This window comes from Geotrypetes seraphini, chromosome 4 (genome assembly GCF_902459505.1).
Source record: "Geotrypetes seraphini chromosome 4, aGeoSer1.1, whole genome shotgun sequence".
NCBI classification, from domain to species: Eukaryota; Metazoa; Chordata; class Amphibia; order Gymnophiona; family Dermophiidae; genus Geotrypetes; species Geotrypetes seraphini.
The window spans coordinates 7282917-7310071 of record NC_047087.1 but is presented as its reverse complement, the minus strand read 5'-3'; the positions used below and the strand labels follow the sequence as shown (position 1 = coordinate 7310071).

The 27155-nt window shown below is 43.8% G+C and overlaps 1 protein-coding gene across 1 annotated transcript in view; it reads left to right on the top strand.

The window, feature by feature from the left end:
• The window catches only part of DPEP1 (dipeptidase 1), a 62838-nt gene extending 47120 nt beyond the window's left edge, over positions 1-15718 (top strand). Inside the window, exons 9-10 of the mRNA XM_033943738.1 lie at positions 11664-11799; positions 15519-15718. Coding sequence (XP_033799629.1) covers positions 11664-11799; positions 15519-15689 — 307 coding nt within the window. The 3' untranslated portion in view covers positions 15690-15718. The remainder of the gene's footprint in view (positions 1-11663; positions 11800-15518) is intronic.
• The last annotated feature ends 11437 nt before the right edge of the window (positions 15719-27155 follow it).

Below are 27155 nucleotides of genomic sequence, written 5' to 3'. Positions count from 1 at the left end.
ATATAGACTGATGTATCAAATGTTTATACCCGTGGAGTTCTCAGATACCTACACCGTCAAATCATATACGATTGTTCAAACGGCTTTTATAGGTATGAGTATCAATCATTGAGCTCCACTTGTTTTTTATTGCTATAAAGTGTAAATATAATCAACTTTAAATAAAGCACTTATCTTTACGTGGTGGCTTTTGTGTCATGCCAAATTCACACTGTGCCCAACGGGACCCGTTTCGCCTTAGTAAGGGCTTCTTCACGGGTCTGAGGCTTCTATAAACACAGAGAATAATAATTTACTTCTACTTGCTAACATAAACATTTGCAAAACATTTTTAAAATTAGGTTTACTCACTGTGCTGTTCATACAGCGTCTTTGACAAAATGGCGTTAGCAAATGTAAGACGCCATGCATGCGCTATAAAGATGTTTCAATTAAATAACATCTGTGAATCTTAAAGGGACATGTGTCAAATCAACATAATGTAACAGTTATTATAAGATCTAAAAGAAAGCACTCCAATCCATATTTGCATTTAGGCCTCCCGGTTTTAACGATCCTAAGTGAAAAATCCAGCGGGACTCTTTTTGTAATAAATTTCTCTGTCTATCACCGCCGCGTGAGTTTGGAATTACACGATCTATTGCAAAACATTTGAGTTCCCTAAAGCTGTGTTGTAACTGATTGCAATGTTCTACTATGGGTGCTGTACTTCTCATGCATTTAATGTTGGATTTATGTTCAATAATTCTCGTCTTTAACGATCTGATAGATTTTCCAACATACCATTTTTTGCATGGACACATGATAACATAGACTATATAGTCTGAGGAACAGGTAAGAAAATGATTTATAGAATAAACTTTCTCATCTTTTGGGCTAGTGAATTCCTTCAGTTGAATCATATTCTCACAAACGCTGCATTTGCCACATTTATAAAAACCTTTTGGTAACAAATTTTCATCTCTTGATTTTACTTTTTGAAAATTTGCTGGTGAAAGTATTTCTTTAAGATTTTTGTCTCGGGCAAAGGCAATGCGTAAATCAGTCTTTTGAAAAGTGGAGTTGGTTCTCATAATTTTCCAATTATTCTTCAGGATGTTGGCGATGCTGTTGCCATACACTGAGTATTTCAATACATCGATACCCCAGGAAGATGCCTTGAATGTAATTAAGAAAACTTTTGATATGAGGAGTAGACCTCACATGATTCCTTCAGAATTTCTCCTACATTTATCAAGAATAGCGATGAAAGATAATTTTTTCATGTTCAACAAAGAAATCTTTAAACAAAAAGTAGGAGTAGCTATGGGTTCTATCTTTGCACCATCGGTGGCCAACCTTCAGAGGGCGGGTATTTGGAGTGGGCAGACTTGGTGGGCTATAGCCCTTTTCTGCCGTCTTTTTCTATGTTTCTATGTTTATATGGCAGACTTTGAATCTACATGGATTGACCACTCGCCTTTTTCATCTAAAATACATAGTTGGTTTAGATATATAGATGATGTTTTGATGTTGTGGACAGGTGATGAAAGAGAACTTTTACTGTTTCTTTCCTGGTTGAACAGCTGTGATTCTAACATTTTTTTCACGATTCAATATTCTCAGCAAAGTCTAAATTATTTAGATGTGATGATTATCCAAAAAGATGGATTTTTTGAATTTGATGTTTTCATAAAAGAAACAGACAGAAATTCATTTCTGTCTTACCACAGTTGTCATCCAGTAAATTTAAAGAAGAACTTGCCATTCTCACAATTTTTGCGCCTAAAAAGAAATTGCTCTACTATTAAAAGATTCAACCAGCGATCTAAAACGTTAATGCAAAAGCTTGAGTGTCGAGGATATCCTAACAATATCCTAAAAAGAGCGTATAAAAGGGCAAAATATTATCATAGGGATTGGCTTTTAAACAAATGTACAAGGAATGAACAAATTATGGAAGAAGACAAAATGACCTGTGTATTGAAATATTATTATTATATTATATTATATTATATTATATTATAATATATTATATAATAAAAAGTATTATAGATGTACACCAAACAGGATTCGTTGCTAAAAGACATTCCTCACATAATACCAGACTGGCACTTCATTCTTTAAACTTAGCGAAAACTATGAATGAACCAGCTTTCTTAATATCGTTAGATGCAGAGAAAGCATTTGATAGAGTGGAGTGGAAATTTATGTATCAAGCTTTAAAATGGTTTGGAATAGGTCCCTTTTTTATTAAAATGATTCAAACATTGTATAGCTCTCCTGGAGCAAGATTAAATATAAATAATAACATTTCAGAAAGATTTAACTTGTTACGGGGGGTTAGACAAGGTTGTCCTTTATCTCCCTTACTTTTTGATATTGTTCTTGAACCCTTATTAATTGCAATAAATCAAACTAAGGGAATAAAGGGGATCACATTTTCAAATTGGGAATATAAATTATCTGCATATGCAGATGATATTCTTTTATATTTGAGGAAACCGGAAGATACCATTCCATGTTTATTAAATTTATTAGATAAATTTGGTAAATTTTCTGGATACAAAATAAATTGGGAAAAATCTGAAGTTCTTCCAATTAATGTCCATTGTACCAAAGGATTATTTGATTCATATTCATTCCAATGGAAAGAGGAAGGAATAAAATATTTAGGAATTGTTATTAAAAATACAATTGATGATACAGTAACAGAAAATGAAAAAATTTTATTAAAAAAAATAACAGAAATGTGCGAGCAATGGAATCCTTTACATCTTTCATGGTGGGGAAGAGTTCAAACAATAAAAATGATGATCTTACCTGTGGTTTGTTATCAAATGAGTATGATTCCGATATTTTTTCAGGGGTCATTTTATAAAAAATTAAATAAAATACTTACAAAATTTGTTTGGTTTGGGAAAAGGCCAAGAATCGCTTTAGCAACATTACAAAAAACAATTAGAGAGGGAGGGGTAAATTTTCCAAATTTTTATAGGTATCATCAAGCCTATATTTTAAGACAGGGTATGTATTGGATCCTCCCAGACCTCATGGAGAATGTACCAGACTGGTTATATTTAGAATGGCGACTCCTGTTTCCATTATATCCGGAACATCTTATAAGTATAACAATGCCCAAGAGATATAAAGATCACAGAATTTTATTAGATACATGGAAAACAATAAGATTTATTAGTAATATTACAACAGATCCAATAACTAAATCGTTACATCAATCCATTTGGGTAAACTCCAGGATCAAAATTGGTGGATTCAAAATAATATGGAAGCAATGGATAATTGCAGGTATACGGTCTTTAAATGATGTTATAGTAAATGGATCCATGCTTAGTTTTTCACAATTGCAACAGAAATTTGGATTGAACATAACACAATATTTTAAATGGATGCAATTGAAGCAAGCCATCCAGGAAGGGTTCCCTGAATGGAAAAATCTTAATACTCAATATAGTTTGCAAATCCTTTGCTTTCAGGCAGATTTTTTGGGACACCAAGCCGCAAAATGGTATAAATTATTATATGGATTTTTAAATAAAAAAAAAAGAACAGGACTTAGGGACATTTGGAGTATTGAGATAGGACAGACAATTTCTGCAACTCAATGGCAAAAATTTTGGTCCTGGAGAATACATACTACAATGTCAGCATCTATGAGTCAAACATGGTTATTTTTATTACATAGAGTTTTATGGACCCCTACTCGGTTACAAAAAATAGATAGTTCTAAATCTAATAGATGCTGGCATTGTAAGGTAGAAATTGGGACATTAGATCATTTAATCTATTTTTGTCCCTGTATAAATGCCTTTTGGAAAACAATTTGGCCCCAAATTAATATATTATTAGAAAATCATGTTGGACTTACATATGACACAATTTTATTTGGAACAGCAATGAGAACACAGAGTCCAATATCAGCAAATAATAATAAACTTTTATTGATATTAACAGGGGTCGCCATACAACAAATTACTCAAAACTGGAAAGATCATACAAAATTAAATTTCACTTTTTGGTGGAATTCTATTTGCCATATATATAAGATGGAAAAAGCAATAGCGTTACAACATGGTTATATTAAAAAATTTAATAAAATCTGGGGACCATTGGCTCTTTTTTCTAAAGATCAGATATCATAGCACAATGATAGATCATATAATAGGGGTTAGGGTGGGTACAATATTATAATAACAGATGATATATAATTTATTGCAAAAGGGGTTTTTATATATGTTTGTATTAAAATATATATTGATGGATATTCAAGTGTATATTGAAAATTATATGTATTATATATTTATCACTTGATGTAAGAAATTTAAAATGAATAAAGAACTTTAAAAAAAAAAAAAAAAAAATGCATGAGAAGTACAGCACCCATAGTAGAACATTGCAATCAGTTACAACACAGCTTTAGGGAACTCAAATGTTTTGCAATAGATCGTGTAATTCCAAACTCATGCGGCGGTGATAGACAGAGAAATTTATTACAAAAAGAGTCCCGCTGGATTTTTCACTTAGGATCGTTAAAACCGGGAGGCCTAAATGCAATTATCCCAGGACAAGCAGGCAGGTATTCTCACTAGTGGGTGATGTCATCCAACAGAGCCCCGATACGGACATCTTGAAAGCATGTCTTGCTTGAAGAAGCTTAGAAGTTTCGAGATGCCCGCACCGCGCATGCGCCAGTGCCTTCCCGCCCGATGTACCGGGCGTGTCTCCTCAGTTCTTTTCTTTCCGCGGAGCTGAGAAGTTATCTTCAATCTGCGCTGACTGAATTTCAGTTTTTCTTTGCCTTCTTTGACCCGCGTTTTGGTTTATTTCTTTGAATTCACTTTATTTTACTTTATTTAAAAAAAATAAAAAAAAAAGTTCAAAATTATTTCTTCCGGCGGTTCGGCCGGCCCGGCCTCGTGGCTGCGGCCTACCTCTTTCGACATTGCAGCGTCGATTTTCCGGCCTATGTCACGGCCAATCACCGGTTTTAAAAAGTGCAGCAAGTGCCAGCGTGCGATTTCGTTGACGGACCCGCATCGACGCTGCCTTCAGCGTCTTGGTCCGGACCACGTTCCGAAATCGTGCAGGCCTTGTTCCACGCTCACTGCGCGCTCGTTTAAGCGGCGTTGCTTACTTTGGGAGTCGATGTTCAAGATGGAGACTGCCAAGGATCTGTCTGCTTCTACATCTGCTGAGGTTTCACCGATTCGCTCGAAACCTGCATCGACGACTTCCGCATCCGGCATCGTGAAGCCAGCATCGTTTACACCAGCTGCGGCTTCCAGTTCCGCTGCGGCGCCTGCCTCTGTCTCTTCGGTTCAGGTACCGCCTTCCACTGTCCCTCCCGTGGTCATCAAGGTGCCCAAAGCTACTAAGCAGAAGCACTTGGCCGCGAAGGAGCGCGAAGACCGTGCAGGAGGACCCCCTTTCGGTGCGGATCCCTCCATATCGGCTTCGCTTCGATCCCTGCTGGAAGCTCAGTTTGTCGAGCTTATGCAAACTATGGGACCCCGGCTTATCGCCAACATTCAGGGTGAAGTCCGAGCACCGGTCCCTGAGGGCGGTCCGCCCCCTCCCCCTCCCCCTCGCCGTTCGATCTCGCTGCTCGACGAGGGGGATCGGCGGAGGGCGGCGGATGCCTCCAGGAGGGCTTCCCTTCCTGATATGCCACCTTTAGAGCCCATTACTCCTCCAAGGCAACAGGGCGCTGGGACGGTCCCTGATATTCGGAGTCCTGGGCATACTGCATCGCAGGAAGAGTTCTTCCGCACTCCATACCAGACTTGGGTGGCGCTGCGTGAGTCCGCGTCCTTGCCACCTCTGCGATCCACCGCTTCGAGCCCCATCCATTCCTTAGAGGCTTCGGGGGATCGTGCGATGCACAGAAGTTCTCGCTCCCCATCCCGGCACCGGGAGGGGCATCGTTCTCGTCATTCATCTCGACACTCCTCACGTCATTCGGAAGTGTCCCCACAGAAAAAGATGCAACGTTTGGGATACTCATCGTCCGATGTTTCCCAACCGGAGGGACCAGAGTATGAGGAACCATCTACCTCTTATTCTCCATGCCGGTCTCAGCTCTCCCTAGACCCGGAGGCTTCCACTTCGTCTAGTCCGTCTCGGCGGCCGGCCTTGGCGGACCAATTGTCTTTCTCATCTTTTCTCCGACAGATGGCGGATGACTTAGATGTGACTTTGGATACTGGATCTAAATATTCTAAAGAGTATTTGGATACGATGCATTTGCCTCACCCTCCGGCGGAGACTCTTCGGCTTCCTTTGCATAAATTGCTGGACCAGACTTTCATGCGCTGTTTTGAGACACCGTATTCTATCCCTGCGGTTCCCAGCAAGCTGGATGCTCGATACCGCATCGTTCACCACAAGGGGTTTGAGGGAGCTCAACTTTCTCATCAGTCTCTGCTGGTCGAGTCTTCTCTCAAGCGTTCTCACCCTTCCCAGGTCTACGCTTCTGTGCCTCCGGGCAGGGAGGGGAGAACGATGGACAAGTTTGGTAGACGAGTTTACCAAAATTCGATGATGGCGACTCGAGTGCTCAATTACAATTTCTTCTTCTCTTCTTATTTGGATTTCTTCTTGCCGGTCCTCCGCAAGTTCGTCCCTTTCATCGATGCTGAAGCTCGTTTCCAGTTTGAGGAGGTGGTGGCAACCCTGTCCCAGTTGCGGCTGCAGCTGATGCAATCCTCATACGATGCCTTCGAGCTCTCGGCACGTGCTGCGGCCTGCTCAGTCGCCATGCGTCGCCTGGCCTGGCTTCGCACTATTGATATGGATCCAAACCTCCAAGACAGATTGGCTAATGTGCCTTGTGCGGGAGCGGATCTATTCGATGAGTCTATCGAGACTGTCACTAAAAAGCTTTCGGACCACGAGAAGTCTTTTCAATCCATTCTGCGTCCTAAGCCTAAGCCTCAACAGTCTCGTCCATCTAGACCGCCTCAAATCTACCAGAGGCGTTATCAACCAAGACAGGCTCCCCTAGCGAGACAGCCTGCGAAGAGGCAGCCTCCACAGAAGTCTCAGCAGAAGCCTCAGATGCCGGCTGCACCCAAGGCCACTCAGCCCTTTTGACTCTCTTCCAGGGAGCATAACCGACGTTCTGTCTTCCCTTGTTTTTCCCATCGGGGGTCGACTCCACCATTTTTATCATCAATGGGAGTCGATCACCTCGGACCTTTGGGTCCTTACCATCGTAAGAGAGGGATACTCTCTTCATTTCCAACGGGTCCCCCCGGACCACCCTCCAAGAGAGTATCCTTCCAACTCGATGCAGACCGCTCTTCTTCTACAGGAGGCGCAGGCTCTGCTTCGGCTTCGAGCCGTCGAGCCGGTGCCAGTAGATCAGCAAAACCGGGGGTTCTACTCCCGGTATTTCTTGGTTCCGAAGAAGACGGGCGATCTGCGTCCCATTTTGGACCTTCGAGTCCTCAACAAGTTTTTGGTCAAGGAGCGGTTCCGCATGCTGACCCTTGCCTCTCTCTACCCCCTACTCGAGCAGAACGATTGGTTATGCTCTCTGGACCTCAAGGAGGCCTACACTCACATCCCGATTCATCCGGCCTCCCGCAAGTTCCTCAGATTTCGGGTGGGACATCTACATCTGCAGTATCGAGTGCTTCCATTTGGCCTTTCCTCTTCGCCCAGAGTCTTCACGAAGTGTCTGGTGGTGGTGGCCGCTGCACTCCGGAACATGGGTCTTCAGGTGTTTCCATACCTCGACGACTGGCTCATCAAGGCCCCGTCGGCCCCAGAGGTCATTTTGGCGACCTTGACCACGATTTGTTTTCTGCAGAGCTTGGGCTTCGAGATCAACTTTCCCAAGTCACATCTTCAGCCCACCCAGACTCTCCCCTTCATCGGGGCGGTCCTGGATACCATCCAACTTCGAGCGTTCCTCCCTCCTCAGCGCATGGATGCTCTTCTTCTACTCTGCCAGTCGGTGTCTTCTCGCCCGTCCATCTCAGCGAGACACATGATGGTCCTCTTGGGTCACATGGCATCCACAGTTCATGTGACGCCTTTTGCCAGACTACATCTCAGAATTCCTCAATGGACCTTGGCATCTCAGTGGACTCAGGTCTCCGACCCATTGTCCCGACACATTGTAGTCACTCCTGCTCTACGGCAGTCTCTTCTTTGGTGGATGACCTCTTCGAATCTATCCAGAGGTTTGCTGTTTCACTCTCCTCCCCACCAGAAGGTTCTCACGACCGATTCATCGAACTATGCATGGGGAGCTCATCTGGATGGTCTTCGCACTCAGGGGTTCTGGACCAGTGCGGAACGACTCCATCAAATCAATCTTCTGGAGCTCAGAGCCATCTTCAATGCTCTTCAGGCTTTTCAACATCTCCTTCACGACATGGTGGTCCTAATTCGCACCGACAATCAGGTCGCCATGTATTATGTAAACAAGCAAGGAGGCACGGGCTCGGCCTCCCTTTGCCAGGAAGCTCTTCGAGTCTGGGATTGGGCGGTCCGCCACAACACCTTCCTCAGGGCTGTCTACATTCAGGGGAAGGACAATGTCTTGGCAGACAAATTGAGCCGTCTTCTCCAACCTCACGAATGGACGCTCAATTCCAAACCCCTTCATCAGATATTTGCACAATGGGGGACACCTCAGATAGACCTCTTTGCAGCCCCCCACAACTTCAAGCTGCCTCAGTTTTGCTCCAGGATCTACACTCCTCTCCGCCTCGAGGCAGACGCCTTTCTACTGGAGTGGGGGAATCGCTTCCTTTATGCGTTTCCTCCCTTTCCTCTCATTCAGAAGACTCTGGTCAAGTTAAGATCAGACCGTGCCACCATGATCCTGATTGTTCCTCGGTGGCCCAGACAACCTTGGTTCTCCCTTCTACTTCAACTCAGCAGCAGGGAACCAATACTTCTTCCAGTGTTTCCTTCACTGCTTACTCAACATCAAGGTTCACTGCTTCATCCCAACCTGCAGTCTCTCCACCTGACAGCTTGGTTCCTTTCAACATAACCCCTCACCAGTTCTCTCAGGCTGTGAGGGAGGTCTTGGAGGCTTCCAGGAAGCCTGCTACTCGACAATGCTATTCCCAAAAATGGACGAGATTCTCGACCTGGTGTATTTCCAATGCTACAGAACCTCAGAAAGCTTCTCTATCGTCTGTATTGGACTATCTTCTACACCTGTCCCAGTCTGGTCTCAAGTCTACTTCTATACGAGTCCACCTGAGTGCTATTGCGGCTTTCCATCAGCCTCTACAGGGGAAACCTTTGTCTGCTCATCCTGTGGTTTCCAAATTTATGAAAGGACTTTTTCATGTCAATCCTCCTATCAAACCTCCTCCTGTGGTTTGGGATCTCAATGTTGTCCTGTCTCATCTTATGAAGCCTCCGTTTGAACCTCTCAAAACGGCTCCTCTTAAGTATCTCACCTGGAAGGTGGTTTTCCTGGTGGCCCTCACGTCAGCTCGCCGAGTCAGTGAGCTTCAGGCCCTAGTGGCAGATCCACCCTTCACTGTATTCCATCATGACAAGGTGGTTCTCCGTACTCATCCAAAATTCTTACCTAAAGTGGTCTCTGAATTTCACATCAATCAATCCATCGTGCTTCCAGTGTTTTTTCCAAAGCCTCATTCTCATCCTGGAGAATCTGCTTTGCACACTCTGGACTGTAAACGTGCTCTGGCTTTCTACTTGGATCGCACAAAGCCACACAGAACTGCACCTCAACTTTTCGTCTCCTTTGATCCAAGCAAGTTGGGACGACCTGTATCGAAGCGCACCATCTCTAACTGGATGGCGGCTTGTATCTCTTCCTGCTATGCCCAGGCTGGATTATCCCTTCCCTGTAAGGTCACAGCCCACAAGGTCAGAGCAATGGCAGCCTCTGTAGCCTTCCTCAGATCGACACCGATTGAGGAGATTTGTAAGGCTGCCACTTGGTCCTCGGTTCATACCTTCACCTCTCATTATTGTCTGGATACTTTCTCCAGACGGGATGGACAGTTTGGCCAAACTGTATTACAAAATTTGTTTTCTTAAGTTGCCAACTCTCCCACCATCCCATTGGGGTTAGCTTGGAGGTCACCCACTAGTGAGAATACCTGCCTGCTTGTCCTGGGATAAAGCAATGTTACTTACCGTAACAGTTGTTATCCAGGGACAGCAGGCAGCTATTCTCACGTCCCACCCACCTCCCCTGGGTTGGCTTCTCAGGCTAGCTACCTGAACTGAGGAGACACGCCCGGTACATCGGGTGGGAAGGCACTGGCGCATGCGCGGTGCGGGCATCTCGAAACTTCTAAGTTTCTTCAAGCAAGACATGCTTTCAAGATGTCCGTATCGGGGCTCTGTCGGATGACATCACCCACTAGTGAGAATAGCTGCCTGCTGTCCCTGGATAACAACTGTTACGGTAAGTAACATTGCTATATGGATTGGAGTGCTTTCTTTTAGATCTTATAATAACTGTTACATTATGTTGATTTGACACATGTCCCTTTAAGATTCACAGATGTTATTTAATTGAAGCATCTTTATAGCGCATGCATGGTGTCTTACATTTGCTAACGCCATTTTGTCAAAGACGCTGTATGAACAGCACAGTGAGTAAACCTAATTTTAAAAATGTTTTGCAAATGTTTATGTTAGCAAGTAGAAGTAAATTATTATTCTCTGTGTTTATAGAAGCCTCAGACCCCTGAAGAAGCCATTACTAAGGCGAAACGGGTCCCGTTGGGCACAGAGTGAATTGGGCACAGTGTGAATTCTTATGTTAGCCAAGTATAGGACAATGAAGCCATTATGACATCACTGATGAGGTTGGCTCTTAGGCATTGGTGGAATGAGGCTTTATGACACAGGTGTCAAACTCATCCAGCCCGCCTGGCTGTTTTATGTGGCCCACGGTGCGATGCGGTGTTTTCATTGTCACCACTGGTGTTATCTTCTGACCGGCTCCCTCCTTCTCACTGCCACAGTGTGTACAAAGCTGTGGGTGGCGGCTCCTACACATATCCTACGCCTGAACTGGAAGCCTTCTCTCTGATGTTGTGTCAGAGGGAATACTTCTGGATGATGCGCGAGGAGCCATCGCCCGCGGCTTTGTACACACTGCGTCAGTGAGGAGGAGGGAGCCAGCCAGAAGATAACACCGGGAGCAGCAGTGAAAAACACATCCTAAACCAAATTGCCATATACGGGGCACAGACTGTGCAAGTCTGCCTAGTAACGGCCCTTGTTATTCAATTAATGTTAATCAATTCATTTTCTAATTAGAGATCCTCTATGTTCATCCCCAAATTTTTTTGAATTCTGACATCATCTTCATCTCTACCACCATCCTCAGGAGGGCATTCCAGGTATTTCCTAACATTATTTCTAAGTCTACCACTCCGCAACCTCAATTTATGTCCTCTGGTTTTACCATTCCCTTTATGCTATTGAGATGTGAGAGGTGGGTATTATAAGTTGGATGTTTAATAGTATTTTTTAATTTTGCTACTTGCTTCAAGCTACCCAGTGCAGTGAGCCATCGAGTTTAGTAAATAAAAGGTCTCCTCCACTTCACAGTTAATTCTTTCTGTGAAATGCTAAGATTATTGATCTGCAGTATATAAAACTGTTAAACTGTAGTTTCTATGATGCGGCTGTGTAATTTTTTTCAGTGTTCCTGAGGGCCTGGAAGATGTTTCCAAATACCCCGATCTAGTGGCAGAATTACTCAGTAGGAACTGGTCAGAAGAAGAAGTCAAAGGTGCTCTGGCCTTAAACCTGCTTCGTGTCTTTGAGGCAGTGGAGAAGGTGAGCAGTACGATCATCGCTTTTGGGTCACAAAAAGCAGGTCAGCTTGCCACTGTGGGCATTATAGGGAAACCTTTCTAATGAGAACTAAATATCCCAGGCAAAATCCCTTATGTAGGAACTTTGAGGACATATAATTACCCAAATTATTTGTTATAGGCTAACTAGTTTGTCTAGAGGATGATTTGCACATAAGTGTTCCTTAGACTCTTGTAGTCCTGGTAATAGAGGCAAACAAGGACCACATTCTGGAAATATGTTACAATTTATTGGTAACATAAAAATAAATGTATAACATATATGTATGAGAGGTGTTCAATAATTTATCAACCTGAGTATGAAATAGAGATTTGCGTGGGGACAGAAATCCCACTCGTCTCCACCCGTCCCCGTGAGGACTCCCACCCATCCCCGTGAGGACTTCCACCCGTCCCCGCGAGGAATCCCCTCCGTCCCCGCCAATCCCTATAAACTTCATAAATAGTTATTTCAGTTAATTATGCTACTGAATTAAAGGCTCTGGTAGAAACCCATTTAAAAATAAGCAAAAAGACTTTATTAATTTGGAAATATTAATTGGGAAGAATACATACTTTGTAAACGGGTTTCTATCAGAGCCTCTAATGTTTATAAATTTTTATCAACACAACTAATATACTACTTTATCCTGAAGCAAAAAAAAAAAAAAAAAAATTTCCTACCTTTGTTGCCTGGTTTCTGCTTTCCTCATGTTCTCATTCAATTCCTTCCATCCACTGTCTCTTCTCTCTGCGTCTTCCATTTGCTCTGTTACTGTGCCTCTCCCTTTCTCCCCCCTTCCAAATTGGTCTGGCACCCATCTTCTTCCCTCCACTCCCCCCATAGTCTGGCATCTCTGTCTTCTTCCCTGCCAGCGTCTTCTCCCCACTCTCTCTTCCCCATTTCCTTTCAGTGTCCTTCTCCCCCCCATCTTCCCCATTTCCTATCAGCATCCTTCTCCCCCCTCTGTCTTCCACATGTGTTTTCAGTGTCCTTCTCCCCCCTGTCTTCCCCATGTCCTTTTAGCGTCCTTCTCCACCCCTTTGTCTTCCCCATGTCCTTTCAGCGTCCTTCTTCCCCATGTCCTTTCAGGGTCATTCTCCCCCTTCTGTCTTCCCCATGTGCTTTCAGCGTCCTTCTCCCCCCTCCCGTCCTCCCCATGTCCTTTCAGCATCCTTCTCCACCCCTTTGTCTTCCCCAGTACTTTCAGCGTCCTTCTCCCCCCTCAGTTTTACCCATTTCCCTTAAGCGTCTTTTCTTCTCCACTCCACCTTTCCTCCCTTTCTCCCTCCCTGCCCCTTACCTTTGTGGCGCTTCCCCACCCGACCAACAACAGAACAGGCCCGGTCGGACAGGACAGGGAGGTTTGTCAGCCGAGCCTGTTGTCGGTCAATCGGGGGAAGCGCCACAAGGGTAAGGGGACCTGACCGGCTGTGCACACTCCCCCCCTCCCATGGCTGCACCCGGGGCGGACCGCCCCCCGCTTTGGTACGCCACTGCCTTCTCCCTACCTGCCCTGCCGCACACAGCCGACCGAAAGTCTTCCCGTTGTCAGCACTGATGTCGGATGAAGGGAGGGCTTTGCTTAAGCCCTCCCTCCGACGTCAGCGCTGACATTGGGGAAGACTTCCGATTGGCTATGTGTGCTGCAGCAGGGCAGGCAGAAAATGGAAGATGAGGCCTTGCAGCAGGGCAGATAGGAAAGGCATTGAACCCCGCGGGATCCCTGAGAGCACGAGGGGCGTTCCCACGGGATCCCTGCGACCCTAGGGGGCGTCCCCACAGGATCCCCATGACCCAAAGGGGGAAACCGCGGGATTCCCGTCATCCCCGTTCCCGTGCAGCTCTCTAGTATGAAAGTAGCAAGCATATTGAAACAAGTCTGTGCATGTTGTGACATGTCTCAAGGTTACTCATGCATTATAGCTGTGACTCAGTGCAAGTCTTAACATTCCAAGAGAGAGGATGTCAGGAGAGTCTGCATGCAAATCAAGTAAGAAACTGCTAGATTTGGAACACTGTTCAGTGATAAAATTTCTCACAAAAGAAGGGAAAAAGCCAAAGGAAATCCATGAATGTATGACTGCAGTTTATGGTCCCCATTATCCTACAAAGTAAAATTTTGGAGCAAGCAGCTTAAGTGGGGTAGAGAGTTAATTGAAGATGACCCTCACACCGGATAGCCTGTGGAAGCAACTTCCACAGAAATGTGCAAGAAAGTCGAGGATTTAATTTTGTCAGACAGATGAATTAAGGTTTCCCAAATAGCTGAAGAAATGGGCATCTCGGCAGGTACGGTTTGGAGAATAATTCATGGAAAGTTGGGCATATCCAAGGTTTGTGCAAGATGGGTTCCAAGAATGCTGATGCCATGTCTGAAGGCCATGAGGCACTAGTGCTGTCAGGAGGACTTGGAGACTAAGTGAACTTTTTTCATCGTTTGGTGACTGGAAACGAGACGGGTCTACCACAGAGATCTTGAGTCCAAATGGAATCAATGCAGTCGAACCACAAGTCACCCTCCACCTCCAAAAAATTCAAGACTGAAAAATCTGCAAGCAAAGTAATGGCAACTGTCTTCTGGGATGATGAAGGACTTTTGCTCCTGGAGTTCAAGCCTCACAATTCAACCGTAACCACATGTCAACACAATGATCACTTTGCCATCCGAGAACGTGGGTTTCAGCAGCTGAACCATCCAGCCTACAGTCCTGACCTGGCTCCCTTGTATTATTTCCTGTTTCGAGTTTTGAAAAAATCTCTCCAGGACAGCAGTTTTCAAGTGATGAAGGTGTCAAGAAAGCTATGACATCCTGGTTTGAAGGTCAAACAGAAGAATTCTTTTCAAAGGGATTAAAGTCATTGCAGGAAAAGTGAAAGGAGTGGCCTTAGGGATCTCACCAATCGGAGTCTTAGGCCACTCCCAGTGCATCCCAGAATGCACTGGAAAGAGGCCCTAAGACTCCGGTTGGCCAGGTGCCTGGGCCAATTAGGGCTTTAGGCCCCTCCCCAGTGCATCCCAGGATGCGCCAGGAAGGGGAAGGCCCACCATTCTGAAGAGGCAGGCCTGCCAGCCGGAGGGAGTAGACATCCCTTTGGCCAGCCTTCCTGTTAAAGGTATGGGGGGTCTGGGTGTGCCAGCAGGAGGGAGTGGGCATCCTTCCTGCCACAGACAGTGTGGGGGGGAGGGGGGTTCAGGGGTGGCAATGGGAGGTTGGGCATCCCTTCTGCCAGCTGACATGCCGTGGGGTTCAGGGGTTCCCTGCCACTGACACTCAACTGATCATGGCAGGGAAATTCCCTAGTTGCAATCTGTGACATGGATGCCAGTTAGAGAATTGGGGTGGTTAAGCGGAGTTAAGCACTTCTATAATAGGATGCCTGTGTGTGATTCTGAAAAGCCGCTTAGGTGGCTGCAAAGACTGGGTATCCTATAGAGAATCAGCGACTTTTGTGTCCTTACGCAAGTTGCTTTTCAGAGTCTCTCTGAGCCTATCTTACCACTGTTTAACATCTAACTTGTTCATCCTTATTTTCTTCATTTGGGTCTGCTTTCCATTTGCTAAAAGAGGCTTTGATCATGTCTTCCTCCTATTAAACCATACTACCTTTTTGGATGTGTGAAATACAGACTTTTTTTTTTTTTCCAGCATGCCTGCAATCTCTTATTAGTCTCTCAAATACTCTCATTTCTTTTATAGGTGAAGAATGACTTGGCCAACACCACAGCCGCTGATGAACCCATCTCCTATGAACAAATCAAGGGGTCATGTCGAACCTCCTATGGATACAATGATGGAGGGAAGAGCTTACATGACCTGCCTACTTTTCCCATAATCTCACTCCTGTACATTCTCCTCATTTTAAAATAAAGCATTTGCAACATTTTGGTTGACCAATACCTTGTCAGTCATAGACTCCATGCTGTTTACCAGTCTTTTAACCATTGTGGGCAAGACATTCTGTTGTTCAACGGCTCCTCCCTTCTGCGTCTATTCCTTTCTCTCCTCTCTTCAACCTTCCAAAGTACTTTAGATCAATGTAGTCTTGTTAGAATGTTTATTTTCTTATTTTTTCCTCTATCTCTATTTTTCACTTCTTTATTATTCTCCAGGTACGTTAGTTAGATTGTGAGCCTTCGGGACAGTAAGGGAATTTCTAAGTATCTTTCTTACTTATAATTTTAATGCACCCTAATGTATATTTTCTGTAAATCGCTTAGAACCTAACGGATTAGCGATATATAAGAAATAAAGCACAGTTACTTACCGTAACAGGTGTTATCCAGGGACAGCAGGCAGATATTCTTGACTGATGGGTGACGGCACCGACGGAGCCCCGGTACGGACAATTTTAGAGTGATTGCACTCTAAGAACTTGGAAAGTTCTAGCAGGCCGCATCGCGCACGCGCGAGTGCCTTCCCGCCCGACAGAGGCGCGCGGTCCCCAGTTAGGATAAGCCAGCTAAGAAGCCAACCCGGGGAGGTGGGTGGGACGCAAGAATATCTGCCTGCTGTCCCTGGATAACACCTGTTACGGTAAGTAACTGTGCTTTATCCCAGGACAAGCAGGCAGCATATTCTTGACTGATGGGTGACCTCCAAGCTAACAAAAAGAGGGATGGAAGGTAGGTTGGCCATTAGGAAAACAAATTTTGCAAAACAGATTGGCCGAAGTGTCCATCCCGTCTGGAGAATGCATCCAGACAATAGTGAGATGTAAAAGTGTGAACTGAGGACCATGTAGCAGCCTTGCAGATTTCCTCAATAGGCGTGGAACGGAGGAAAGCCACAGATGCTGCCATAGCTCTAACTCTATGGGCCGTGACAGAACCTTCCAGTGTCAGTCCGGATTGAGCATAACAAAATGAAATGCACGCTGCAAGCCAATTTGACAACGTACGTTTAGTAACAGGACGTCCTAATTTATTCGGATCAAAGGACAGAAAGAGTTGGGGAGATGATCTGTGGGGCTTAGTACGCTCTAAATAGTAAGCTAGAGCCCGCTTACAGTCCAAAGTATGCAGAGCCTGTTCTCCAGAATGCGAGTGAGGTTTTGGAAAGAAGACAGGCAGAACAATAGATTGGTTGAGATGGAATTCAGAGACAACCTTAGGGAGAAACTTTGGATGTGTACGCAGAACCACCTTGTCATGATGGAAGACTGTAAAAGGTGGATCCGCAACTAGTGCATGTAGCTCACTGACCCTCCTGGCAGAGGTAAGAGCAATAAGGAAAAGTACCTTCCAAGTGAGAAACTTGAAAGAAGCGGTAGCCAAAGGTTCAAATGGAGGCTTCATTAAGGCGGAAAGAACTATATTGAGATCCCAGATAACAGGATGGGCTTTAAGAGGTGGTTTCACATTGAAAAGACCCCGCATGAATCTGGACACCAAGGGATGAGCTGAGAGGAGTTTTCCATGGACTGGCTCATGAAAAGCAGCAATAGCACTAAGGTGGACTCTGATGGAAGTAGACTTGAGGCCAGAGTCAGACAAAGAAAAAAGATAATCCAACAACGTCTCCACTGCAAGGGAAGTGGGATCAAAATGATGAAGAAGACACCAGGAAGAAAATCGAGTCCACTTCTGAAGGTAACATTGCAGAGTGGCCGGTTTCCTGGATGCGTCCAGAATGGAGCGAACGGGCTGAGACAAAGAGTATCAGTCGAAGTCAGCCCGAGAGATACCAAGCTGTCAGGTGCAGAGACTGGAGGTTGGGATGTAGAAGGGTCTCCTGCTGTTGTGTAAGCAGAGAAGGAAACAGTGGAAGAAGAAAAGGTTCCCTGGAACTGAGTTGAAGTAGAAGGGAGAACCAATGTTGCCTGGGCCACCATGGAGCAATCAGAATCATGGTGGCTCGTTCCCTCTTGAGCTTGAACAAGGTTCTTAACATGAGAGGCAGAGGAGGGAAAGCGTACAGGAACAGATTGGACCAATCGAGGAGAAATGCATCTGCTGCCAGACGGTGGGGAGAGTAGAGTCTGGAGCAGAATAGGGGCAGCTGGTGATTGTGAGGAGCTGCAAAGAGGTCTATCTGAGGAGTGCCCCACTGAGCGAAGATGGACTGTAGAGTTAAAGGATCGAGTGTCCACTCGTGAGGCTGGAGAATTCTGCTGAGCTTGTCCGCCAAGGAATTCTGTTCTCCCTGAATGTAGATAGCTTTCAGGAATAGATGGTGATCTGTGGCCCAAGCCCAAATCTTCTGGGCTTCTTGGCACAAGAGGCAAGAGCCTGTCCCACCCTACTTGTTGATGTAGTACATCACAACTTGATTGTCTGTGCACAGCAGGAGGACTTGAGGAAAGAGAAGATGCTGGAAGGCCTTGAGGGCATAAAACATTGCTCTGAGTTCCAGGAAATTGATGTGATGCTTCATTTCCTGAGCTGTCCAAAGTCCTTGAGTTTGGAACTCGTTCAAATGAGCTCCCCAGGCATAAGGGGAGGCGTCGGTGGTGAGGACAAGTTGATGAGGAGGTAGATGGAACAGAAGACCTCTGGAGAGATTTGAGGATATCAACCACCATTGTAGAGACTGACGAAGAGATGATGTTACAGATATGTGACGTGAGCAAGGATCCATCGCTTGGGACCACTGGGTAGCTAGGGGTCCATTGAGGAGTGCGCAGGTGAAGACGTGCAAGTGGTGTGACATGAACTGTGGAGGCCATGTGACCCAAGAGTATCATCATTTGCTTGGCAGAGATGGAACGTTGTGGAAGCACCTGCTGACATAGAGATTGAAACGTTTGAAGACGGTTGGACGGCAGAAACGCTCTCATGAGGACTGTGTCCAAGATTGCTCCAATGAATTGAAGTCTCCGAGTGGGGATGAGATGAGATTTGGGTAGATTGATCTCGAACCCCAGCAAACATAGAAATAGAATGGTCTGGTTGGTGGCCTGGAGTACTGTCTGAGATGAATTGGCCTTTATTAACCAATCGTCCAGGTAAGGAAACACCTGAAGGTGGTGGGAACGTAGAAAAGCAGCCACCACAATCAGACATTTGGTAAACACTCTTGGAGAGGAGGCAAGACCGAAGGGTAGCACCTTGTACTGGTAATGACAACGATTGATCATGAAGCGTAGGTACTGTCTGGAGGCCAGATTGATCGGTATGTGAGTGTATGCTTCTTTGAGATCGAGGGAACATAGCCATTCGCCTTGATTGAGAAGAGGGTAAAGAGAGCATTCTGAATTTCTCTTTGACCAAGCATTTGTTGAGATCGCGAAGATCTAGGATGGATCTGAGATCTCCTGTTTTTTTGGGAACTAGAAAATAACGGGAGTAGAATTCCTGCCCCTTTTGATCTAGAGGAACTTCCTCTGTGGTGTTCAGAAGGAGGAGGGATTGAACCTCCTGAAGAAGGAGTGAAACCTGAGGAGTGTTCAAAGCAGACTCTCTTGGCAGACTTTGGGCAGGAAGTGTCTGAAAGTTGAGAGAGTAGCCGTGGCGGATGATGTTGAGGACCCACTGATCCGAGGTGATGGTTTCCCAACGGCTTATGAAAAGAGTAAGGCGTCGTCCTATGGGCTGCGGAAGGTGGGCGGCAGGATGGAGACTGGCTATGTCCTGGAGAACCACGTCAAAAGGGTTGAGTGGATTTTTGTGAAGGGGGAGGCTTCACCTGTTGTTGCTGCTGTGCTGGTCTAGCAGCTTGCCTCTGTTGTTGCCTCTGACGCCTGGGTTGCTGCGGGGCCTGTGGTAAAGGAAGAGCCACAAATTACGCTGGTAGGCCGACTGTTGGCGAAAAGGCCTGGTAGGTGGGGTTTTCTTTTTTGTTTTAAGGAGAGTGTCCCACCGAGTCTCATGAGCTGAGAGCTTTTGGGTAGTGGAGTCCATGGATTCTCCAAACAGCTCATCCCCCAAGCAAGGTGCATTGGCCAGGCGATCTTGGTGATTGACATCGAGTTCTGAAACTCTAAGCCAGGCCAGTCGCCGCATGGCCACTGACATAGCCGTGGCCCTAGAGGTCAGCTCAAAGGTATCATAGATTGATCTGACCATGAACTTACGAAGTTGTAAGAGCGATGAAGAAGTTTGGCGAAAGGCAGATTTTTTACGGTCAGGGAGGTATTTCTCAAAAGTTGACAAAGTCTGAATGAGATGCTTAAGGTAGAACGAAAAATAGAAAGCATAGTTCCCAGATCTATTAGCTAGCATCGCATTCTGATACAACCGTTTGCCAAACTTATCCATGGCCTTACCTTCTCTGCCAGGAGGGACAGAGGCGTACACACTAGCCCCCGTGGATTTCTTTAAAGTAGATTCTACCAGTAAAGACTCATGGGGGAGTTGCGGTTTGTCAAAGCCCGGAATAGGTATGACCTTATATAAGGAGTCCAGTTTGCGAGGAGCTCCTGGAATGGTCAAAGGTGTCTCTAGATTTTTATAGAAAGTCTCTCGCAAAATATCATGGAGAGGCAATTTTAAGAATTCCCTTGGAGGCTGGTCAAAGTCCAGTGCATCGAGAAATGCCTTGGATTTTTTGGATTCAGCCTCCAAGGGAATAGAGAGAGAGTCGCACATCTCTTTGAGAAAAGAGGTGAAAGAAGTTGCATCAGGTTTGGAGGATGGATCTAAACCAGAAGGATCCTCGTCCCCTGACAAACACTCTCCCTCAGAGAGGAAAGGCTCCTCTGAATCACCCCACAGATCAGGGTCCCTCACTTGAAAGCTACGGTCCCGTGACTCCGGTGTGGAGGGTTCTAGGTGTCGAGTTTTGTGAGTTGACTTACCAGACCTCTGAGAAACGGTACCGGGAGATGTCATCGGGCGTGCCGGTGCCGAAGTTTGCACCGCCTGGTGTAAAGACCTCGGTTCCGGAGCTAAAATGGCATGGATACCGAGGAAGCTGTTTGTACCGGTACCGACAAAGTGGATGCCGATAAAAGAGGCTGTTCCACTGCCGGTACCGGTAGCTCAGACCGGACCGGGACTGGAAGGCTCGGTGTCAGAAGAGCAGGCAGGAGCTGCTGCAATTGCTCTTTGAGCTGTATTTGCAGGACGGCGGCAATTCGCTTGTCCAGCGAAGGCACCGGTACCGCTTTTTTCTTCTGCGGTACCTTTGGTGCCGCTCTACACTCCGAAGAGGAACCCGAGGTCGAAGGGCTAACCTCAATCGGAGCGGAGCGCATCCGCGGGCGCCTCGAGGTCGGCAGGATTGGGCTCGCTGCCACTGAGACCGGAGGACGCTCCAGCGGGGAAGGCTTCTTAGCCGGCTTACCTGAGGGATGCGACGCCGGCACGGTGTCGCGTGGCATCGATGAGGTAGGTGCCGACTGTGTCGGGGCCGAAGTCGGGACCGGTGCCGCCGAATCCGACATCTCGGTACCAAATAAAAGTTGCTGTTGGATCTGGCGGTTTTTTAACGTTCTCTTTTTGAGAGTGGCACAGCGGGTGCAGGTGGACGCCCGATGGTCAGGACCCAGGCACTGTAAGCACCAGTTGTGCGGGTCAGTGAGGGAAATGGGCCTTGCGCACCGCTGGCACTTCTTAAAACCGGGTTGGGGGGGCATGAACGTGAAAACGGCTTCTGCCAAATCGAAGGCCGAGGCCTCGATGGTGGCAGCAGGCCCCGCCGGGGCGAACCCGAAAAAGAGAGGAAAAAAAAAAGAAAATTCTTTTTTTTTTTTATTATTAAAAAAAGAAAAGAAAAAAGGGAAATACAAATTCCGAAAAGGTTTACGCGAGCGGGAAGGCGAATGAGAAAAAAGTTTTCAACAGCCGTTGAAAGTGCGTCTTCTTAGCTCCGCGGAAACTAAGAAACTGGGGACTGTGCGCCTCTATCGGGCGGGAAGGCACTCGCGCGTGCGCGGTGCGGCCTGCTTGAACTTTCCAAGTTCTTAGAGTGTAATCACTCTAAAATTGTCCGTACCGGGGCTCCGTCGGTGCCGTCACCCATCAGTCAAGAATATGCTGCCTGCTTGTCCTGGGATAAATTACATTACATTACAATATCATAAGAGTTTCATTACAAATGTTTTAGATTGGGGGCAGGAGAAAAAAGAGGGGACCTTTCCTAGTGCCTGCCTCCTTTTCCAGTAGTTGAAATCTACTGAACAGGCCTGACGTGGTCCTTGCTTAGAAAACTCTTTAGTGAGGACCACCCCTTGTATACGCTAAGGCCTAAGGAAGGGGTGGGTAGGCACCTCCATCACTGAGTCACTTTGTGCAGTAATCCATCTCTGAGACCCATATTCTAATGTAAGCTTCCTTTAAGCTTCCCACAAAGGGTCAATTCCTGAATATTCCCAAAACAGTTGAAGGGAGCCCAAATGAGTTGTGCATACTCCTGCGATTCTGTGGTTTCATGAAGAGCTTTTGATATTATAAAGTTTGAGTAACAGTACAAATGAAAATTCTCATTATCCCAGAGTAGCATCCAGATCAAGTTGAGGTTCCTGTGAGTGTTAGCAGCCACGTTAGTATTTTTTCTAATTAATTCTCCCCTGAAGCCTGTAGGGCAGGGCTGCTCAAGTCTGGTCCTTGAGATCTAGTGGCAGGCCCGGTTTTCAGGATATCCACAATGAATATGCATGAGAGAAATTTGCCTGCACTGCCTTCTTGATATGCAAATCTCTCTCATGCATGTTTATGGTGGATGGCCTGCAAGTAGATCTCGAGGACTGGACTTGGGCAGTCCTGCTGTAGGGAGTTGGTCAAGCTGGTGTGGCTATTGCTGGAGTTTTTGTGGGGTGCAGCGCAGAGACTGGTTGGGTGACATTGGAGGAGAGTGCTCGTATACACGCTTGTGAGGCTGAAGCTGTTGGAGGATTGTGGCACGTTGTTGGGTGTGGAACCTGCAGGACAGACACACGGATAAGAGGAGTATGCATTTGGTAGCATTTTGCTTGTGCAGAAATGTTTTATTTTTGTGCTTGAAAAAAGCAGAACTGGAAAATTTCTTTTTGGGATTGCCTCATTTTGGGTGTGATGTTTTTATCACAACGTGTTGGGACCCTTCATACTATCGTGCTCTGCTTTATTTGCACTTTTGGATAATATTTTGCCACACTGGTAGAGTTGAGAGAGTTTTTGACCAAAGTTCCTCGTGGAAGGTTCAAATTTCTGCCTTGTGAAAAGAATGTCAAAGAGTTGGAGGTTTTTTTGGCCTATGATTAAGGTTTCAAGTTCAAGTTTCAAGTTTTATTAATGCTTGATAAATTCCTTATTTAATTTCCTAAGCGATGTACAATACAAATTAAAATATAACAACTAATAAAATAACAAATAAAGGATAAACTAAATAAGACTATACATGAGTCGGGAAGGAAAGAAGGAAAAAGTTACAATTTTGTTTAAGGAGTTGAAAAACATAAAAGGGAAAATAACATAAGGGGAAATAGGACTTTAAAATAGTAAGTTAAACAGTTAAGAGAGAGAAAAAAAAAATTTGGCTGAGGAAATCATAGATTAAAAGCGTCTTTGAAGAGATAAGTTTTTAGGGATTTTTTAAAGGAGACAAGGTCTTTTTCGTTTCTAATAAATTGAGGAATGGCGTTCCAGAGAAAAGGTGCTATAACCGAAAACATATCCTGTCTTCTGGTTCCGCTTATTTTCAAGGATGTGTGTTTGACTACTTCAAGCTTCTGCTCGAATTGAGCATTGAACTGTAGCTACTGAGGTCTTTTTTTCTCCACTTTATACCTGCATTAGGCAAGGATTTGAACCCCTTCAGAAGAGAATAGAGTTGTTCTTTAGGATTGATATTGTTCCTGTGAATGGCCCATTATTGGCCAACAGAGACCCACTAATCTGCCTCCCGGTATTCAGCCATACAAAGAACATAGTGAGGCTCATGTTCAAGCACATAGCCTTTCAAATGTTACATGTATATATGTTAGATTAATACAGAAAAGGATTGATTCTTATATATTTTGGAATTCAATTGTTCCTTTGTTTTCGACAATTGGTATCCCTTATTACTGGTATGTTCTACAGCAGATGCTCCAGCAAAGCCAAATCCGATACACATCGATCTCCATGGCATACTAAAGAGTTAGCAGATTTAAAAAGAACTTGTTGCAATCCAGAGCACTATTGGAGACCAACCCATGAAAATACTATCAAGTTTCAAGTTTATTCAGATTTGATTAATCGCTTTATCTTAATTCAAAGCGATGTACATAATAAAATTACAAATTAAAAAGTGATACATTAAAGAATATTGACTAAACTAATGACAAATTTGACAATACTGGAAACACTTAGGAAAGAGAAGGGTTAGAAGTTACATTATAATATAAAGATGGGGAAAACATTTAGGGAAGGTACATAAGGCAGGGGTAAAACAAAGTTTTGGAATTATTTTATAATGAAATTATTGTTGACTTATAAAGGCGTCAATGAATAAAAAAGTTTTCAGGTTACTTTTAAATTTTTCTAAGTTGGTTTCTTGTCTCAAATGGTAGGGTAAGGAATTCCAGGTTTGGGGTGCAGTAACAGAAAAAATATATTGGCGTCGTGTATTTATGATTTTAAGAGATGGAATTGTCAACAAATGTTGTTCAGTAGATCTTAGTGTTCTATTCGTTGTGTAAGGGATTAATAATTTATAAATAAAAGCCGGAGTTTTAAAAGAAAGAGATTTAAAAGTGAGCAAACTAAGTTTATATATGATTCTATGAACAACAGGAAGCCAATGGGCTTCCTTAAGGAGTGGAGTAACATGGTCAAATTTTTTGGCTTTGAAAATGAGCTTAATAGAAGTATTTTGTATGATCTGTAAACGTTTGATTTCCTTTTGAGCTATGCCTTTAAAAAGTGCATTACAGTAATCAATCTTTGAAATAATGAGAGAGTGGATAAGAATATTAAGAGAATTATTGTTAAGGAATTGTGCAACAGATCGGATTTGACGAAGCCTAAAGAAAGATGACTTTATGACATTGCTGATATGGTTATGAAAGGATAGTTTATGGTCAAAGATGACGCCTAATATTTTAATATTGTCTACCTCTTGTAAGGGATGGTCCTTGATAGAGATCGGAAATTTAAGCTTTGGATTATCTTTCCAAGGAAACAGTAATACATTGGATTTATTAATGTTTAATGCAAGCCTGTTATTATTTAACCAAAAATGTATTTTCTCTAATTTTGCATTAATCTCTGAAGTATCTAAAGGGTTATCAATATCTATGGGGTGTAAAAGTTGAATGTCATCAGCGTAAGCGAAGACATTAAAGCCAATTGATTGGCATAGAGTTAATAATGGAGCAAGAAATATATTAAATAAAAGTGGAGATAGTATGGAGCCTTGTGGGACGCCATTTACAGAAGTGAAAGTATTAGAAGTAGTGTTATTAAAACAAACTGAAGAGGAACGATCTGAAAAATATGATTGAAACCAAGAGAGCACTTGGTCTGTGATTCCTATTGATTGAAGTCTATGTAGTAATAATTCATGATCGATCGTGTCGAAGGCAGATGAAAGATCTAATGAGATTAACAGAACAGACTGATGATGGTCTAAGAAATAATGAATTATAGTAGACATGCCTATTAGTGAGTGTTCGGTAGAGTGATGTTGTCTGAAGCCAGTTTGGTTTGGGTGGAGAATATTAGTTTTTTCAATGAAGTCTGAAATCTGATTAAATACTATCTTCTCAGTTAATTTTGACAAAAATGGTAGGTTGGCAATAGGTCTGTAATTTGACCTGTCTTCTGCACTAGTTTTGTGGTTTTTAATAATAGGATAGATGATAGAATGTTTCCAAATTTTGGGGACGATGCCTTGTTTTAGACTTTCACTAACCAAGGTAAGAATTGCAGGACCGAGGATCCTAAAAAATCGCTTAAGAAAAAAAGGAGGAACTGAGTCGATTTGAGAACCTTTTATATTAATAGAGTTAATAGTGGATTTTATCTCTGTTAGATTAGGAATGTTAAAAGTGGAGCATTTTGAGGATAGTACACTAGACTCAATTTGCGTTTGATCAGGTGAATTTAAAGTAAAAGTGGATCTGATCTTATCAATTTTCTCGGTAAAATAAGTAGCTAGTTCCTGAGCGGAGAGGTTAAGTTCACCTTCATGATTTTTCCGTTTGTTAAAGTATGTGATAGAATTTAGTATACGATAGAGAGTAGAAGAATTAGTAGCTTTTTGAATCAATCCCGAATAAAATTTTGTTTTAGCCTGATTTATTTTTGATTTATAAAATTTAGAATGATCTTTAAATAATTCTAAATTACACAATGATTTATTTTTTCTCCATTTTCGTTCAAGAGATCTTAATTGTTGTTTAATGAGTTTGAGTTCTGCTGTGTACCAAGGGTTGGTAGATTTCCTTGCTGGAATTGTTTTAGTTTGAAGAGGTGCAACTGTATCTAAAAGACGACAAATGTTCGCAGTCCAAAGTTGAAGAGAATCATCCAATGAAGAGGAGAAAAAGACAGAAAAATCTGAAGAATATGCAGTGGAAATAGTCTCGAACGAGAGTTTATCGAGATCTCTAAATTTAATTGTTTTTTTTATAAATTTGAGGTTTTATAGCTCTGAGAAAATAAGATATTGATATCAAGTAATGATCCGACCAAGGAACTGATTGGCTGAAATTAAAAGAGTAGTTGTCTGTTTGGAGTATTGGAATAAGTGCCATGTCAATGGAGTGTCCTAAATAGTGAGTTGGAGCTAATATAAGAGGGAACAAATCTAAATGATCAATGTGTGATAGAATATTTTTAGTTTGAGTGTTATTGGGATCATCAAAATGGATATTGAAATCACCTAAAATTAAAGGGTTCAAAGTGGAAGAACCGAAGTCAAATAGGAGAGATTGTAATTGTGTTATGTTTTCACTATTGACTGGGGGGGGGGCAAATACAGAAGTAAAACATCAAGCTTAGGCTTGGTTTGAAAGGAAAATTGTAAGTATTCAATGGGAGAGCTAGAAGAGGAATAATCAATACCAATTAGTAAAGATGTACGGAAAATAACAGCTAATCCTCCGCCGCGTTTGTAATGACGGTGATTGAATAGATATGAGAATCCGGTGGGGCAGCAATAAGAAAGGTAGGCTTCCTCACCTTCCTTGAGCCAAGTTTTTGTTAGGCATAGAACGTCAAAGGAGTATTGAGAAATTACATCTTTAATTAAATGGTGTTTGGTTTTTACTGATCGGACATTAATTAATCCTATATTGAATAACAAACTTTTTGAAGCTGTTGGAGGAGAAATATGGTCAGAAACAGTGTTTTTGGGTAAAGTTAAAGGAATTGTCTTAAGTTCAGGATAGTGGGGATTTGTTGAAAGATTGACTGTATTATAGGGTCTGTGACCCCATAAAACAGATATAGGAGAGATAAGATTGTCCATTTTGATTAAAGTTAAGTCAGG